The sequence below is a fragment of the Leguminivora glycinivorella genome, chromosome 3 (genome assembly GCF_023078275.1).
Source record: "Leguminivora glycinivorella isolate SPB_JAAS2020 chromosome 3, LegGlyc_1.1, whole genome shotgun sequence".
NCBI lineage: Eukaryota > Metazoa > Arthropoda > Insecta > Lepidoptera > Tortricidae > Leguminivora > Leguminivora glycinivorella.
In genome coordinates, this window is record NC_062973.1 from 2,472,952 (window position 1) to 2,490,992 (window position 18,041).

Sequence of the window (18,041 nt, forward strand, 5' to 3'; positions counted from 1 at the left end):
GTATCTTGTAAAAATTATAGTTTAAATAAGTGTGAACGGTAAACTCAATCACAATCGCGAGAAAATTTCATGCCGTAGTAGAAATTACTCCATAATATATACATAATCTCTATCTATACTATACTCGACCCTTTTACTTTGTAATAAAGTTGTTACTAACAATGTAACAATATGCTTGCAATCTAAATCTTATATCTTCAAACCACTTTAATAAAAGTATGTTTACTTCTGCAGCCGTAAAGCTCACTTTACAAACAAACGTATGAAAGAACATTAACATATCAACTGGAAAAGTATAAGCAATTACAAGACAATAACATTACCGTTTTCTTTATAAAAACGTAAGTGACAATTAATGTTAAAGTGACAATAGATCTTATATTCTAGGAAATTACTTCCCAAATTGTACATTCCTTGAGTCCTACTTAATAAAAGGGTACGTCGGAGTACCTTCTAGATATATCGAAGCGGACAAAGTGTTCACAAATATCGGAACACACTTAAGACGCAACAGGAGGGGTCAATTCTCCATACAACCGCTCTCGACTATTTCCTCCCTGGGTTTTGAAGCTAAAGCAAAAAGTATTTCAACACAGATTATTATTTTTATCTGTATCGGAACGTTTAGATTTTTTTTATATTTAAAGACGCTAGATCCCATCAAAAATTTCCAAATACGGCCTTGTTGCTTATGGCTCAAAAAAGATGTGATATTGAAAATAACAATTAGCCAAAAAAACTAAACATATAATATTTCTTTTCTATTCATATTCTCAAATTTCGTTTCGATTTATTAAGTTTTGGAGAAGGGAACAGTCGAGAGCGGAACCTCGATTTTAAACATTTGTCCGCAATATCTTTTCTTTTAACTGAGTTTTCCTTAAGGCACTGGTCCCACCGCGAGCTAGTAAGCTATGAGCTATCGGCTATAAAAACGAACAAAACATAAGCACTCCCGTGCAAATAAAAGAGACACGGCGGTTTTGATAGCTCACCGCTGCGCTGGGCGAGTAAGTATAAACATTGCCGTGTCTCTTTTATTTACACGGGAGTGACTTTTTGTTCGTTTTTATAGCCAATAAGTCATAGTTTACTAGCTCGCGGTGGGACCAGTGCCTAATGGATATTTTTTTTCTATAAATCTAGTTAATAACAATAATATATATTTAAGTAAAATTCCTAAATTGAAAGGGGGGCTCCTTTTCATTTCAGAATTTACGCTTCTGTTGCCTCTTAACGCTTTGGTAATAATTATGACTATTATGAGTGTTCCGATATTTGTGAGCACTTTTCCCGCTCCGATATATCTGATGGCGTCTCTACTGATTTGACTTCACGTGTTAAAGTGTAACAATGCGCTCTCTTATCAGAAAAACGGTCGAAGACAGAGGAAACCGGCGATACTGAGCATTGTGCCGTGGGAGAAACAGGAAACTTTCCACGACGGCAAATGTGGGTCAAAGATTTAGTAGAAACCTCACTTCTGTGGACAGTACTACTTACTGATGTGCCGACGGAATGTTTCCAAAATTCTGAAATTTTCACATAGGAAACCTTCGGGAACTTTCCATACTTTGTAATGACAATTGTGTGGGTGGAAACTTTCCATTTCATAAATTTAAATTCCCTTTATTTTTCGTGAAAGTTTCCTGGAATTTTCAAGAAATTTAAGATTTTTTTGGAAAGTTTCCGCAATTTGCACATCACTAGACAGTACTGTAACTGAACTAAGAGTGGGGTCATTTTTAATCCCCGACGCAAAAAGAAAGGGGTATTAAAAGTTTGACGTGTCTGTCAGTCTGTTTGTGTGTGTGTCTGTCTATGCCATCGTATGTAGCTCCCGAACGGATGACCCGATTTAGATATAGTTTTTTTGCTTGAAAGTTGAATTAGTCGGGAGTGTTCTTAGCCATGTTTCATGAAAATCGGTCTACTATGTCGCGGTCAGAGGTTTTATCAGAAGCTTATTATATAAGTAGTGATTATTTAGACCATGAAAAATTGCGATTATAAAATTATATCGGAAGAGATGGTGGGATGACCTCGATGTATTTTGCAGCAAATGGCAAGAGCAGGTATCAAACCATAATTAATGGAGAAAGCTAAGGGTGGCCTTGCCCAGCAGTGGGACACAATGTAGGATATTAAAAGAAATATTGGAAAATATTCTTGGGGATAAAAATCGATTTAGCTAGCCTCTCGGGAAAAGGCGCATCAACCCAGCTGTTCGGTCAACCCAGCCGCCCTTCCAACCCTAACCTAGCCAAAGTCACACCACACTTCCCTCTTATCACGCTATTTCTGATCTTATCACTCAACTTCACACCACTCATGCTTCTTAACGCTCTTATTTCCACGGCATTTACTTGACTTACTCGAGTATGTGCATGTCTAAAGTAGCAGAATGACCTTATTACACATTAGTAAAACCATAGTACTCTTTATCCGATCGCCCAGGAAGTGGCTCTGCGGAAATGGAGATGGATCAGTCATACCCTTCGAAGAGGAGCTACCAACAGCGCGAGTATCGCGTTTGAGTGGCGGCCTCAAGGAGGGAAGCGAGCCCGCAAACTCCCCGTACACACCTTGAGGCGGAGCGTTGAGAACGAGCTGAGGGAATAAGGACTGAGTAGGAACGAGGCCAATGCGGTGGCTCAAGATAGAAAGGCGTGGAAGTATTTTGTGGAGGCCCTATGCACCTATGGGGTGCCTTTGGACATTCAACATAGTACTCTTTATTGTGCTGTAGTAAAACGTCTAGTTCTCAGCTCTTCGACTAACTCTTAAAAATAGTTCCTTAAGAGCCGGTTCTCAGGCCCACATTAAAATCGCGTCATTTCCATACGAGTATTGTTTATAGTGTTTATACAGTTACGATGATAATCGCGAAAACAAAACGTCGTTAGTTTAATGGCATTCAGAAACATGGAACTAGCATTTCGTTTGGCTCGTTTGTCATATTTCTGACAAGCGGTTTAAGTTTTTGTGTTGCAAACGAGCACACAGCCCATAAGAACTAGCAACTCTAGAGGGTGTCTAGCCAAGACCTTATTCAATTAAACGATCGTAGTTAGCTTTCCGTATATCGCTCTTTTGTTGTGGCGCGACAGAGCCAGACCACACCTCGGACACTGGCGATCAAATATATGAAAGAGGCGCGTTCCTAGCACACATTCTAAGTTCCTGTAGGTGAACGCGTCCCATGCTTGTACGAGTGAGATATGACAGAACCATTGTTCGCGGTTTTGACAGGCGGTTACTGTAAGGTAACCCAGCGGGGGTGGGCGGCACTTTCAGCGGGGAGCGGGATTGGCCATACTGTACGATGGTACTCTTTATTATACTGTTCCATACCCTAGAGGCTACCTAGCCAACGCCTTATTCGCTTAAGCTTCGCATTAGCTAGGTCTCCGTACCGCTCTTTTGTAGTGGTGCGACAGAGCCAAACAGCTTTTCGATCAACATATTATCACTTCGGCTAGACCGACAGAGGTCCAATGCCCACATTTTATCTCCATCATCGGATCAACTCACCGAGACCATAAATCTTGTTACCCAAATTACATGTGTGCAAATTGTCAGCTTCATTGAAAAGCAGAAAATAGGTCAAACAACTTACCTAAGCTTGAAAGCTTTTCCCGGGTGTTTTTTTTTAAAGCTTTAAATACTGCGAACTTGTCCTTAAAGTTTTTGGAGGCGTGTTGGGTACAAACTAGATGTACTTTTCTATACAGGGTGAAATACAAAGGATCATTCAAACTTTGCACAGCGACCTTTGAGGTCATAATGAATAACTTTTATTAACCGACTTCAAAAAAGGAGGAGGTTCTCAATTCGACTGAATGTTTTTTTTTTTTTTTTTTTTGTATGTATGTTACTCGATATCTCCGAGAATCGTGGACCGATTTTCAAATTTTTTTTTTTTGATCGAACGGGTATAACCCCGAGATGGTCCCATTGGCACCAAGTCAGGGTCTGATGATGGGATCTTGGAGAAATCGAGGGAACTCTTCAAATGTTATAGGCACATGTAATGTTTTTAGTGTATTTTTCAAAGGTACACCAGTATTTACGCCTGACGGTAGTAATTTTATGTGGCTGAGCTGATGATGGAAGGTCAACTCCTCAATGGTTAGGAGTTAAAGGATAATTCTTTCACTACTGTACATATATTCGGACTGATACATATAATATCACTAGGAACCACTAAAAATCAACAAATAAATTAACTTTTTAACAAAAAATAAAACCGCCTTCAAAAATAAGCGCGTTACAAAACACGGAGAAACTAAAAAGCAAAAAATAATAAACCTTTCAATTCAGATTTCTTATCGTATTGCAATAATCTAAACATCCAAATTATAAACAAATCAATTATTTTTGGAGTCGGTACCAGCCTGTGTATGGTTGGGTGGGGCAAACAGGCAATAGCAAGGCGACGAACAGGTCTGGTGTATCTATCTAGTTTATGGTATAGTTACCTTGCTAATTATAGTAATTATCTGTAATTAATTTTTATTTGTTGCATTTTACTACATTATTTTATAACTAATGTAAATAATTCATCAAATGAAGTCACTGGTCTTCCTTGGATTTCTATGTACAGTCGATTACAAAGAGATGTATCCACTTTTTCACCTTATTGCATTGTAATAAGGTGTGGATATATCTCTTTGTAGTCCACTGTACAGTCAACCAATTGGAACCCTAGGCCACTTTACAACCATGTCATAATGACAAGCAGTGAGAGATTTCTTACAATCTGATTTATAACTTTACTATGACATAGTTCTACAGTGGCCTAGGGTTCCAATTGGTTGACTGTACATAATATATACTTCACCTGATAATTACGAGTAGGTACTTATTTACCCTACAGTCATAATAATTATGTCGACCACATAAAATAAATAAATAATCTTTAGATAAGATTTTGCGAGTAGGTAAGTAATTTTGTCATAGATTTTAAGAAAATCAATGGTCAAATTGCACAAACCATATCGATTATAGAAAAGCTTTTGAAATTGCAACAATATTTTCGTATCTGTGTTAAAATATTACTTTTTTTTAGGTTTAGTTATTATCTACTTTTGTTTCTCGAAAAAAACTTTGTACTTTCTGTTCAGTCATGGTGCCTATTGTTAAAGTAATTCTTAATTTTGCACAAGCTATAAACTTTTTCTATAGTCGCATGCCACTCAAATGTTATCTCAATGAGTAAAATATTCACATGAAATTAATAGAGTTTTTGTTTATGAGATTTAATAGACTTTTCCACGACATTCTTTGCTTTGAGACGTTATTTATTTTCTAACGATTTCATTTTATTACATTTTTGGGGATGAATAAAAAAAACATTTTTAACCCATATGTGCCCAACACATGTATTTTTTTCCCTATTTTTGAGGTGACAACCTCATTCGCCTACTTATTTTAATGAGTAGTAGCGTTACGTGTTTTCAGCAGTGGGTCGAAAATGACCCTATGGGCTAACACAGGTCTTCATTGGAGAAATGCTTTAAACTTTTCTCCTCCTGTAGAATCTAAAATTGTATCATAAACATACGCGCCAATAAAATTTCAAGTTTTGTATTCTGATTTAAGGTTTTAAAGTAGATCGTGCTTTTATGTGTGTGACTAGTTTTCAAAACTCGATTCATTTAAAATCGAGTGAGTATATTTTAATGTTTTGGGAACACTTTTTATAATTATGTGGAAAACGATTAAGAAGTTCCTTAAATGATTAAGAGTATGTGTGGCCTATGGCCTGTAGTAAATATAGCATTATCTCGTTTTTATATATTTTATAAGTAAATAATAAAACATAAACTGTACTTACCGCAGCATGCTGCGTAGCATCAGTAACTTCAGTCTCAAAGTTCCACTGGGCAGCCACATTGTTAGTACACTCCTTCGAAGCCTGCTCATCCGCCTGAGCCAGAAACTCCCTCACTTGCTGAATGTTCACTCTCTCTAACCTATCATCTATCCCGTTCCCTCTTATATCGTAAGGATTCACTCCAAGATAATTAGGGTCATTCCTAGCGAAGTTAGGATCGTTCCTTCTAAAATTTGGGTCATTATTCACGTCTATTCTATCATCATTGTCATAAGGGCGTCCAGTTGAGCTTGGATTCCTTCTATTCCCGTAATCCACATTAGGATATCCATTATTATTAATATCCGGACTTATCCCTGTATTATAAGGGGTGGAAGACACTGGGTATACACCAGGAGTGCTCGAAACAGGACGAGGGGTACTGTATTGGAAATTATTTGGTGTGCTAGATAATAGTCCGTATCCAAAATTCCTTTGCGTCGAAACTTGAGGTATGGGTGGTAAGTCTAACTGGGGATCCGGGTCCCCTTTAACGGTCACTAAAAAGAGTAAACAAATAAGTTTTTCTACACCTGCCATGTTCGCGTGGTACTGTTGTGGTGTCGCGGAGGCAACTGAGCGTGAGAAACGGGTTGATGGTTGTTGGTGGCTATAGTGGTTGCTTGAAGGACGAGGTGACGATGTAATTGGTTGGTAGTCAAGTATGACAGGGCGATAAATTGGGGGTTAAGTGTGCGAAATGAGATTATGATTCGTTTCAAGGGTGAGTGAGGGACGTGAATCATTTAGATTCGGAACGCGTTTTAATAAGCTGTAGGGCATATAAATATTGTATTAATGAATATAGTAGGTACATACATAGATAGCTAAATATATAGGTCGATACTCAATTGATGTATGTACTTATAGTTATTTACATTGTAATATTTCTCAGACGAAAATAAATTATGATTATCTTTCCCTCTACCAAAACATTCAATCTTTTTGGAAACACTCATAACCTTCATATCAACTTCATTAGTAACTATGTATGTGTTAAAGACTTACTAGTACTTACATGAAAATGGGGTAACAACTTTTTGACCGACAGTATAGATTTTCTTTGGCGTTACTCAAAATATCTCTGGAATTACCAAGAAATCGAATTTGTAATGAACAAAGGTTCAGTTCATTGAATTTAACAGCTAGGGTCAATAGGGTCATGAATGTTTTAACTCGTAAAAATTATACCATTTTACAACGAAATTTAAAATAATGGGTCAAAAAGTTGATGCGCCTAGAAACAAGTAAAAATATTGTCTAAAACGACATTGAAAATGATAACAATGTTGCTGCTATTATAATAGAACATAAACCGTGGTAATTATTAATTATAAAAGTATCCGCGGCATTGTGTTTAATAAACCTGTTAATTGTTACCTACCTTAACTAATTTCACGGGTTTTAATTAGTGTGGAATAAGTTAAAAGTTTAAAAGCCTATTTTGATAGTCGTAGGTGTTTTTGCTAGTTGACACAATTATGTAAGAATGATTTTATTACTTCGGTTTTTTTTGGAAGCCGGTAGAAATGGAAAATACTTGCCGGCCTAATGAAAATCGAATGCCACTTCTTTTTTTTTGCTTTATTGGTTTTGCATATCCGAGCAACGGAAATACCTACCTCTAGTACACATAGGAATCAATATATAAAAATCGACTGAGCCATACAAAATGAGCTGCAAAATGGCATGGAAAAATTATGAATGAATTCATTGATAAATTCGCCATGCACTTTTGCAGCTCACTGTACAATGTAAACATTTTATACACATTCTTAAACTTTTATCACATTGTTATATTTTCTTTGTGTGTCATATCCGGTACATTTCCAATGTAACGCCTAAGTATCCCAAGGGACAATTTCCAAATGCAAATGAGATTGTATAATGCACTTAGCAATTGCGCAATACCTAATACAATGCGTTTGCGCAGGGCTGGGGTAGAAGAGACCCGGCAGATATGATAAGTGTACATAGACAAACACGAAACAAAGAAGATGTATAGGTATGGCAGGTGATACGAAAATTGACATGGCAGCTTCTATACATTGTTTAAGTTTCGGTGGCCGTTTTGAAAAACCTAATCGGTTGCATTATGATGAAAATTCTGTCTGGCGGGGCAATGGCTACAGCCGTGTTCAACCAGCTAAAAAACTACTACTGGGCCCCTGGAATCCATAAAGTAAATGCAAAAAAATAAGTCCAAAACACATTGCGGTCCCAAACCATTTCTTATCAACGATCTCCCTCAATAAGAATGTAGGTAGTGATCGCAGTATGTACTGATACTACTGATTACTTCCAACTCCTTCCAGCCAAATCTAATGCCAATGTAGTAGGCCTTTTTTAAGGCTGCCCAATAACCGCTTTTGTTTTTTGTAACATTGCGCAAGACACCTTCGTCGAATCGTCGCCCAAACACAAAGCAGGTCACGCCGCGGTCATAAACCCGTCACGTTCCATTTCTTATCCTTATCAATACTTTCACTTGTTCTTTGCCTGTTATCTAATGTTAGTACAAGTTGGAGTGGCAGGTGGGCAACTGGGCACATCTTTGGTGTGTTTTATCACAGAACTAAATTTACATAGAAGAAACAAGTTCGTCTATTTGTCAGGGGCCGAGCGTGTCAGATTTTGTACTGAAGTTGTTACTTGCCTGTGATTTTAAATATGTCTCAGGCCCTTGAATGTTCATAATTTTTGTGTTATTGAAATTTAATATCACGTAACGAGGCAATTTTTATGATTTTGTTGACTTCAACTTAAAATTGACGCCAAAAAGCTGCAAACTGCGACGATAAAGACGAAAAACTCAGTGGATTTTACTGAGCTAATTTGACACACTAAGTAGATACGTTTACAATAAGTATATGACATCTGTGGTGTTTCTTCAACTTTTGTATAGCTTTTTTTGGAATTTTAAGGACATATCGTGAAAGTTTGATAGTGTTATCATCTGGTATGGTAGTTTTTAGGTGGAAGACCTACATTTTGTTATCAATCCTACAGATCAAATAGAGCAATTGTGTGAAAAATTTAGTTAAAACTCGGACAATCTTTTAAGACTGTTATCAAGTTCTTTCACCTATCGTTGATGTTTTGGTGAATTATACTAGTATCTAGTCAGAAAAATGTCACTATTTACTATAAAGAAATGACTAGAGCTTTTCCATACTGTAATAGGGTACCTTAATACGTCGTGCCCACAGAAGTAAGCACCTACTACCAATTATTTATAAGTTTTATAAGTACCCGGGCCACCGATATCAATTTTTCATCCTGACTATTCCACATGACAAATTTAAGCGAAATCCCCGTTGCCCAGATCGCCGGTATATATATATTAAAAAAAAAATACTCAAGGATTGCTCGTTTAACTGTACTAAGTAGATAGATAATATCTAATATATCTTAACTGCTTTTAATACATTTACCTAGTGTGCAATACAGCAATGTTCAGATAAACAGCAGTAGCGCTAAAGCATATTATTATTAAACATTATCGCGCACTAGCTGCGCCCGCGACGGTACTTGACGAGACTAGCGATATCTTGATAGAGATGATAATTCCATTCACCGGATATTATTGAAGAAAATGTTATAGCTACAATCAAGATTTATGTGTGTTTTTAACGGTCTTTAAAAACTGATTATTCGATTATCTTTATTTTTCGAAATACTTAATTAAAATTGATATCACAACAACATAATGAATATCATTACGCTCGTATTTTTTCAATGCATGCAATTGCTTTTTTCTGTTATATGTAGTATTATGTAGCTAAGTATACAGTAAAAAAACGGGCCAAGAGCGTGTCGGGCCACGCTCAGTACGTTTAAAACAATTTTCCTAGAAATTCTTTATAAAGTTCTACTGTTATGATTTTTTTCATATTTTTTAAACATATGGTTCAAAAGTTAGAGGGGGGGGACGCACTTTTTTTTCCTTTAGGAGCGATTATTTCCTTAAATATTAATATTATCAAAAAACGATCCTAGTAAACCCTTATTCATTTTTAAATACCTATCCAACCACGAGGTGCTGACCGCTAAACATGTATGAAAATTTACTTAGTGACGTTACTGTCAACCTTACTTTTGAAATTCTTTTGTTTCATATATTTAGCCGTATAATTCTATAAAATAAATGTATTCCGTTTGGCGTTACTGACGCCTTTAGCAAAAAATATACACTATGGTGTCTATGATCATAGGTCACTCAGAGAACTAGTTTCCTACTAGTCAAATGAGCTTCTTTTTAAGAACTGTCAAAACGATTTGCGAATATGGATTACTATGAAATACCGAGGAGTGACGTCACGGTCAATTCATTTACTTTATATATTTCTCTTTGACTTATTAAATATAAATTATGTTTCAAAATAATTACTGTCCATATTTTTCTTCTAATTATGTGGTGCTTTATTTTGTGCACTGCATAAAATATTTTATTTTAAGTACTTATAGGAAACTAAAACTAGCCTATTATCAGACAGTCTACACAGAAAGTGATGGGGTATTCACCAGCTCCATGCCCTCCCAAGGCGTCTTGACATGCGATACGCAATTTTCCCATTGTACCGCTTGTGACTAATTCCCACGCCTGTATGTGAGTCTATCTGTATGTATGTGTGCACTTAATTATGTGCCATACGCATATTGTTTCCAGGGCTCGTTGGCTTTCCTTGTGTTGCAAAATGAACAGTATAGTAGCATAAATATAGGTGCAGACAAACTGCCAAAAAGATATATCCGCAGCTTAACGTACTTTTTTTAGATGTACTTTAACACTTAGAGACTCTATACATCTCCAACATCTCTTATTAATCATAGTAGCTTTGTACTTTGTATAATTTATTGAAATGAATTTCCATAGAGTAGGTACCTAGTCTGTTAATATTTTTTTTGATGAATACTTTTGCTGATTAAATTGTAACTCGTTTTTTTATTCATGTTAATTATCAGATGTAATGTTTTGAAAAGAAGTGGCCCGCCGAGTTTCTTGCCGGTCCCATAGTGGATACTCCTGAGACGTAGGGTTAGAGCCGGCGAAGCTTTATTTGACGTTCATAAGCGCATTGTAATATGCCTACTTGGAAAATAAATATTTCATTTCATTTCATTTCATTTCATAGTTGAGTATATATATTTTTGGCAAGTTGTCCGTATCTATATTTACTAAGACTGTGTCTCGTTGATGTCTATTACTTGGCCGGTTTCTTGTTCCGACATTTCCGACTAGTATATTGATAATATCTGTCGCACAAGTGTTTACAGTAGTTCCCATAATCCTCCTAAGATATTACGGAATATACCTACTATTCAACAATCGTAATTTGCAATTTGACCTTCAAATCTTAAAGGAAAGAGCGTACTCCCATCTTAAAAGCCAGCAACGCACCTCCAACCTTTCCGGTATTTTGGGTGCCCATGGGTGGCGCTGATCGCTTACTGTCAGGCGTCCTGTCTGTTTGTTGCCTCTTATCTCATAAAAAACATATTCAAAACAAAATTTTAATATCACTGTATGCGCATTTGTAATTTTTATGATTCAAATAATATGTATGTAGCTTAATTTAATAGGTCTTTTTTTTATATTATAGGACATTCTTACACAGATTGACTGAGGCCCACGGTAAGCTCAAGAAGGCTTATGCTGTGGGTACTCAGACAACGATATATACACGGTGTTTCCGGTACCACTCAAAACCTCAGACACCCCAACTGATTTTTATTTTTTTAAACTCATCTAGAGTATTCATCTTTTAATCTGATCGTTACTTTTTTTTTGATTGAATTTTTAATTTTCTGTACAGCTCTACTTGACTTTTAGCTCTACACTCAATAAAATAATTGCTAACTACCATCATAAACCATAAGACTATTTATTTGTGTACGTTACTGCAACGACATAAGGTTTACCAATAGACAGCTAAGATGTCACTGTAAAACACTTTAAAGCTTTGTCACAGTAAACTTCAAATTGGACAGGTAATAGCAGTAAGCAAATAAACTCAATATTCAAACTGACAAGGTTGTAATTAGGTACGAGTTCAATTTGTTATGACTTATGATAAACATTAAGATTAAACTGACAAACAACGTCAAACTAGTAGCGGAAAAAATAATCATCCAAGTAACCGGCCAGTATTAATACCCCTAAATACTGAAAAAAGGTAACCGACCTCTAGCAATGCGATATACACAATGTTGTATTACGAGTACAATAGAATGGGCACGTAAAAAATAACTAATAATACTAATTTAAATAAAAATATTACCCCCATCAAGATATAGCTCAATCGATTCTACTCTCGATTCTGAACAAACTGTTTTCAGGTTTTTAGTGTTAAGTGAAACACGGTGTATAATATATAAATACTTATATACATAGAAAACATCCATGACTCAGGAACAAATATCTGTGCTCATCACACTAATAAATGCCCTTACCGGGATTCGAACCCGGGACCGCAGCGCAGCAGGCAGGGTCACTACCGACTGCGCCAGACCGGTCGTCAGAGGTCTGGAATTCTGGATCAAATAATTATATGAATTTAATCTAAAAATAAAATAAAATAAAAAAGCACTTTATTCATTTGTTTAACTACATTACACGTGTTTGTATTTCCAGTGTAGGATTAATTATATTATGAATCCCTATGGTGGGTGAAGGCCTCGATGAATTTAATCTATCAAAGTCAAAAAGGATAGATAAGATACTTGATTCAAACAATCCAATATTTTTTTCCAAAAAATGGCGCTGACCATTTTCCCTATACCTCGCTATTATTACTCATAATTGGGCCATTTTTTTTTTCAAAGTTGTCCACCCCACTTTTTTTAGATTTGGAAATTTTTATGTGTTTTCCATTTCCACTCAAAATTGCGAGCTCTTTCAATTCTAATAGAAGAAAAAAAGTGTCCCAAGGTTTTTTTCCCATTCCGTTACCACCTTTTCATACATTTTGTGTGGCGGTAACGGAATGGAAGGTTCGAAAAAATTTATGGAAATCTTGGGACATTTTTTTTTCTCCTATCAGGATCGAAAGAGCTCTCGTTTCTGAGTATGAATCGCGTAAAAAATACCCATCTTACAAAAAAAGTGGGGTGGACAGTTATGCCCTTAGAAAGCATGGTCATAATACTTAGCATTTTAGGAATTTTAAGTTAATTATTTTAGAAGATTGTATCGTACACATTATAATGTGTATTGTTTAGTCTGTATTTTTGATTTTTTGCCCTTTTGTGTAGTTAGAGGTCACGGGCAGACAAGAATCAAGTAAACAATGATAACATGTAAATTCGTTTTTATTAGAGGTCTCAGAAACTTTGAAAATGTTGGCAGCTACAAAATTATTTTGACAGAAATGATACAAACATGCTAATCTGAATTCTCCAAAAATATGTAACAGCAGGTTAACATCGACATTGAGCTACTGCAAAAATATGGCTAGAATCTTATTACGTCGTATTTTTTTTTAGCAAATATGTATACCAATTTTTACATAATTGTCATAAAAAACGACCTAATCAAGAATTGTGTAGTGTCCCACAGCAAAACGAAAAGGCTACTAGACTCTTATCGAATTTGGCACAAGAAATTATTGTTTCCTGTAGGTAGTATTTGACATAAGAAACCAATTTTTATAGATTTTGGGTATTATAAGTGTATGGTGGCTACGTATTTTCGATTAAAAATGTGTGTAATATTTATTTTAACTTTGGCCACCGAAAACGCTGTCAGACGTGTAGTGACGTCATAGAACCTAACTTAACTTAATGCCGAGTCAATCACTGACATAATGAACTTTATGCCTCATAACTTAAATGTCAGAAAATTTTGTGCTCAATTCGATTTACGTCATGCGCAGACAATCTATAGATTAACATGGCTAATGATGTTTTTGCCTAATTAAGTTAAAGTAAACTTTATAAATGTTTTTTGTGGTTTTCAAGTCGTATTAAAATATGGTAGAATTTTTTTCGGTTAATTGGACAGTAATAAATAATATAAAATAGACTTTAAAAAAGGGTCAAGTAGCCTATTGCCAGATTCAGTGTTAAGACTCTGTTCTGCCACTTTAAGATTAATTCAACTCTTAGACTTTAGAATCTGTTTCCACTTGAGATAGGTATGCGAAAATGCGTAGCCAAGGTAATGTTTGCTAGGGGCCGATACAGAGTTACTGCAACCCAATTTCAACTTGCATATGATCTCTACACCCGTGGTTCTGTTCAGGGCAGTTTCTATATAAGTTGTAGTTGATTTGAAGTCCCTATGTTTCGGCCCTATAGGGGCCTTTTCAGAAATTGGGACCCAAAATTAGTGATACGTATAGAATTGTTAGCAAAAATTAACTCGATGTCAGTTTTGTGACGACAATTAAGAATAAAATTTGTCTAAAAACCAACTTTATTCATGTTCTAAATGTAGATTATTGCTTATAATAGTTTATGTAATTAACACAAAAGCAATATTTTTATTGAAATTTCATTCTTAACTGTCATCACAAAACTGATATCGTTTGGAGACATTTTTACTTTCACTAATTTTGAGTCCCAGTTTTTGAAAATGCTCTAGCCCAATAGAATCAATTCATTTCACTTTATTTTCATCACATCCCTGGCTTCCCATCCTCGCAATTTACTAGTGAAAAGCCTGCCTTAACCTTAAATATATTCACGTAATACTACTAAAATAATAGGTACCCATTCAAGTCTAGATACTCAAGCACTTGACCTTCATTTTCGCAATAGGCAGTCGTGCGAGTAACAACCAGTATTATTACGGCATTATATGGACTCAATGTGATATTGTTCTGATGGTCAAGTTCAGTAGCCACAGGCTATTATTAAACTATAGTCGCTATGGTGTGATCAAAAAGTAAGTAGGTATGTTAAATTGTGGTCAAGATACTGCCAAAGAGGATCGAGTATTATTAGAGAGTTACTGTCAAATTAAAATGTGTAATCACAGTGCATATACTGCCATCTCTCGACACAAGCTTAAAACTTTTGAACCTCAGTTTTGACAATTTGGCTCGTATTGTTAGCTTAATATGTCAAATATTAATATTAGCGCCATCTAGCCGAGCGGTCCCCAAAGGTGTAACGCCATCTAGGCCACCGTACCTTTTTCTCTAGGGTTTTGAGGTACGTTTTTTTCTTAGACTTTATCCGTCTATACGGGGTTACATATCGTCACTATTTTGAAAAAATCTCGTATCTCATGCTTCTCCTCAAAGTTAAAACGCAGTAAGTCTATATGCATTCCATACATACTTACTACAATTTTCTTTTCATTGACAGACGAAGATACAAGTTTTTTTTCAAAGTAGTGACAATATGTCTTTGATACCTACTGCATTAAGGTTTACGTAAGACGTAAGTATTTAAGTTAATAAAAGCCTTCACCAAGTATTTATTGAGAAGATCACCTCAGATGATCTTAGTTACGCGCAGTATTTATTCGAAACATTCTTGTTTTAAATAGTTCCCATAGTTATCTCATGATCGTGACCATATTAAACCTAATATGCATATCGAGTATATAAATGGAACAAGTATTTTGCTCACCTTCCAATTACCTACATACCTATACTATACCAATAAATTGTAGTAGACCACCGATGGACTGTATGTAGTTCTAATACGGATAATCTGTCATTGAATCGCGTAAGCGTAAGGCCTGAGTGGACGCTAGGAGCGGAGCGTTTTGTGAGGCGTGCAGCGAGGCGGACGAGTGTGCGTCCACCATATGCAATTATGCACTGTCGACATAGGCACTGGTCCCACCACTAGCTAGTAAAGCGATGGGCTATCGGCTATTTATGCGACAAAAGATAGGCGTTGCCGTGTAAACAAAAGAAAGAGATGTATTATAGCTGAGCGATGAACTATAAAATAGTCAATAGCTCAGCTATAATACATCTGTCACTTTTATTTACACGGGAGCGACTATCTTTTGTCGCACAAATAGCCGATAGCTCTTAGTTTGCTAGCTCGCCGTGGGACCAGTGCCTTAGGAGTCAGGACACTTCCACACCTCGGACTATAGCGATCAAATATATGAAAGAGGCGCGTTCCTACGCACACAGCCTAAGCTCGTGTAGGTGAACGCGTACCATGCTTGTTACAAGTCGATTGGTCGCGTTTTTGACAAGCGGTAACTGTGAAAGCGGGTGGATGGCACTTTCAGCGGGAAGCGAGAGAGGTCATACTGTACGTTAGCACACCGCGGACACTGGCGCTCAAATATATGAGAGGCGCGTTCCTAGCACACAGTCTAAGCTCGTGTCGGTGAACACGTACCATGCTTGTATGAGTGAGATATGACAGGTCGACTGGTCGCGTTTTTGACAGGCGGTAACTGTGAGGTACCGAGAGCGGGTGGGCGGCACTTTCAGCGGGGAGCGGGAGTGGTCATACTGTACGATAGTACTCTTTGGGCAGTGGTCCCACCGTGAGCTATTAATCTATGAGCTATGGGCTATAAAAACGAGCAAAAGAGACACGGCGATTTTAATAGCTCACCGCTGGGCGATACGAGCGTGCGCAGACAGAGAGCGGTCTGCGTTCTGTCAGAGTTCCGCGTTCTGGTGACCGTTGACCGCTCAAGAGTTCCAACGCACACAGACGGCGTTCAAATTCTCGCGTTCTAGTTTCGTTTGTGTCTTTGTACATGAAACATGTCACTGAAAAGTTCGTTTTCCTATGAAAAATTATTGCTCAAAAATTCCATCTATTAAATTCTCCTTACAGATGAACAGCAATTCGATATTTCTATTCGCATGTCGATGAATAGTTTCATTAATTGAGAAAAAATAAAGGCTGGCTGTAATTTTAGGGCATTGTAATTATTTATTAAGGATAAAATAAACATAACAGCATTTCGTCGTGTACTATCCGTAGCCGACCTCAGAAATCCTTCCTTATCCTAACCAATTCATTATTTTTTCTGTGTTTGCAACCTCAGACATCCCCGCGTTCCGGCGTTCTCTGTCTCGGCGGGAAAAGAACGCTAGAACGCGGCGTTCCGCTTTGACCGCCGCGGGCAGACTGCCCGCTGTGTGCGTTGTTGCTACAGACTCGGTACATTCTAAAGAACGCAGAACTCTGAACGCGGAACGCAGAACTCCAGACCGCTTTCTGTCTGCGCACGCTCTAACTACAAACATCGCCGTGTCTCTTTTATTTACACGGGAGTGATTACCTTTTGTTCGTTTTTATAGCCGGTAGCTCATAACTTACTAGCTCGCGGTGGGACCAGTGCCTTATTATACTGTGAGAACTTGTATGCGCGTCAATTGTTTGACGCACGCTGCACGCCCCGCCCCGCTGTACGCTAATATGAGCGTGCACTCAGACCTTACACTTAAGATACCTACGACAATTATTATGACTATGTTCCCAAGCGTCAACAAGGTGTTTAGTATTCAGGGAGTGGCAGTTACATCATACAAATAAAACTGTCAGTACGTCCGTGCTCTGTGTTTTGAAACTATATGGAAGATTCTGGTCACAATTTGACCTAGATTGTGTGGGAATGTTTATTTTATACAAATACTAGCTTTTGCCCACGGCTTCGCTCGCGTTAAATTAGAAAATTGTTGAATGCTCCATACACACTTGCACCCCCTATTTTAGAGAAGTGGGGGGTTAGAAAGAGATAAAAAGTAGCCCATGTCACTCTCCATCGCTTCAACTTGCTCCGTTTTGCCGTGAAAGAAGGAAAAACAAACAGACACACACTTTCCCATTTATAATATTAGTATCGATGGTGTTAAGTTATTGAAAAGTGGTGCAGTAACACTAAAAGTATAGTATAGTGTGTGAACCTGCCTTAGAAATCTATATTATTTGTGGTCATGGTTCGTTAATATTTCTTGTAAGTGGGTAGCTTTTGCACATTTTAATTTTTCCTCAGTCACCCGTTGACCACGAACGCTGTAAAGAGTTCGAAACGTCGGGATGTATTTTAAATTCATTATACGCGATTTAATCCGTTTCCATAGTTTTATTTCATGACTAAAAGTATAGGTATAAATGCTGTCAATGTCTATGAAACTGAAAGACTAACATATTATATTTAATAGGTGGCGCTAAAAAATCGAGGTACGATTCTTAATACTAGTATGAAGATTGTGAATCCTATATTTAA

The 18,041-nt window shown here is 36.9% G+C and overlaps 1 protein-coding gene across 1 annotated transcript in view; it reads right to left on the reverse strand.

The window, feature by feature from the left end:
- The window catches only part of LOC125242606 (angiotensin-converting enzyme-like), a 274,968-nt gene extending 268,548 nt beyond the window's left edge, over positions 1-6,420 (reverse strand). The window contains exon 1 of the mRNA XM_048151399.1: positions 5,840-6,420. Coding sequence (XP_048007356.1) covers positions 5,840-6,418 — 579 coding nt within the window. The 5' untranslated portion in view covers positions 6,419-6,420. The remainder of the gene's footprint in view (positions 1-5,839) is intronic.
- Between the last annotated feature and the right edge of the window lie 11,621 nt (positions 6,421-18,041).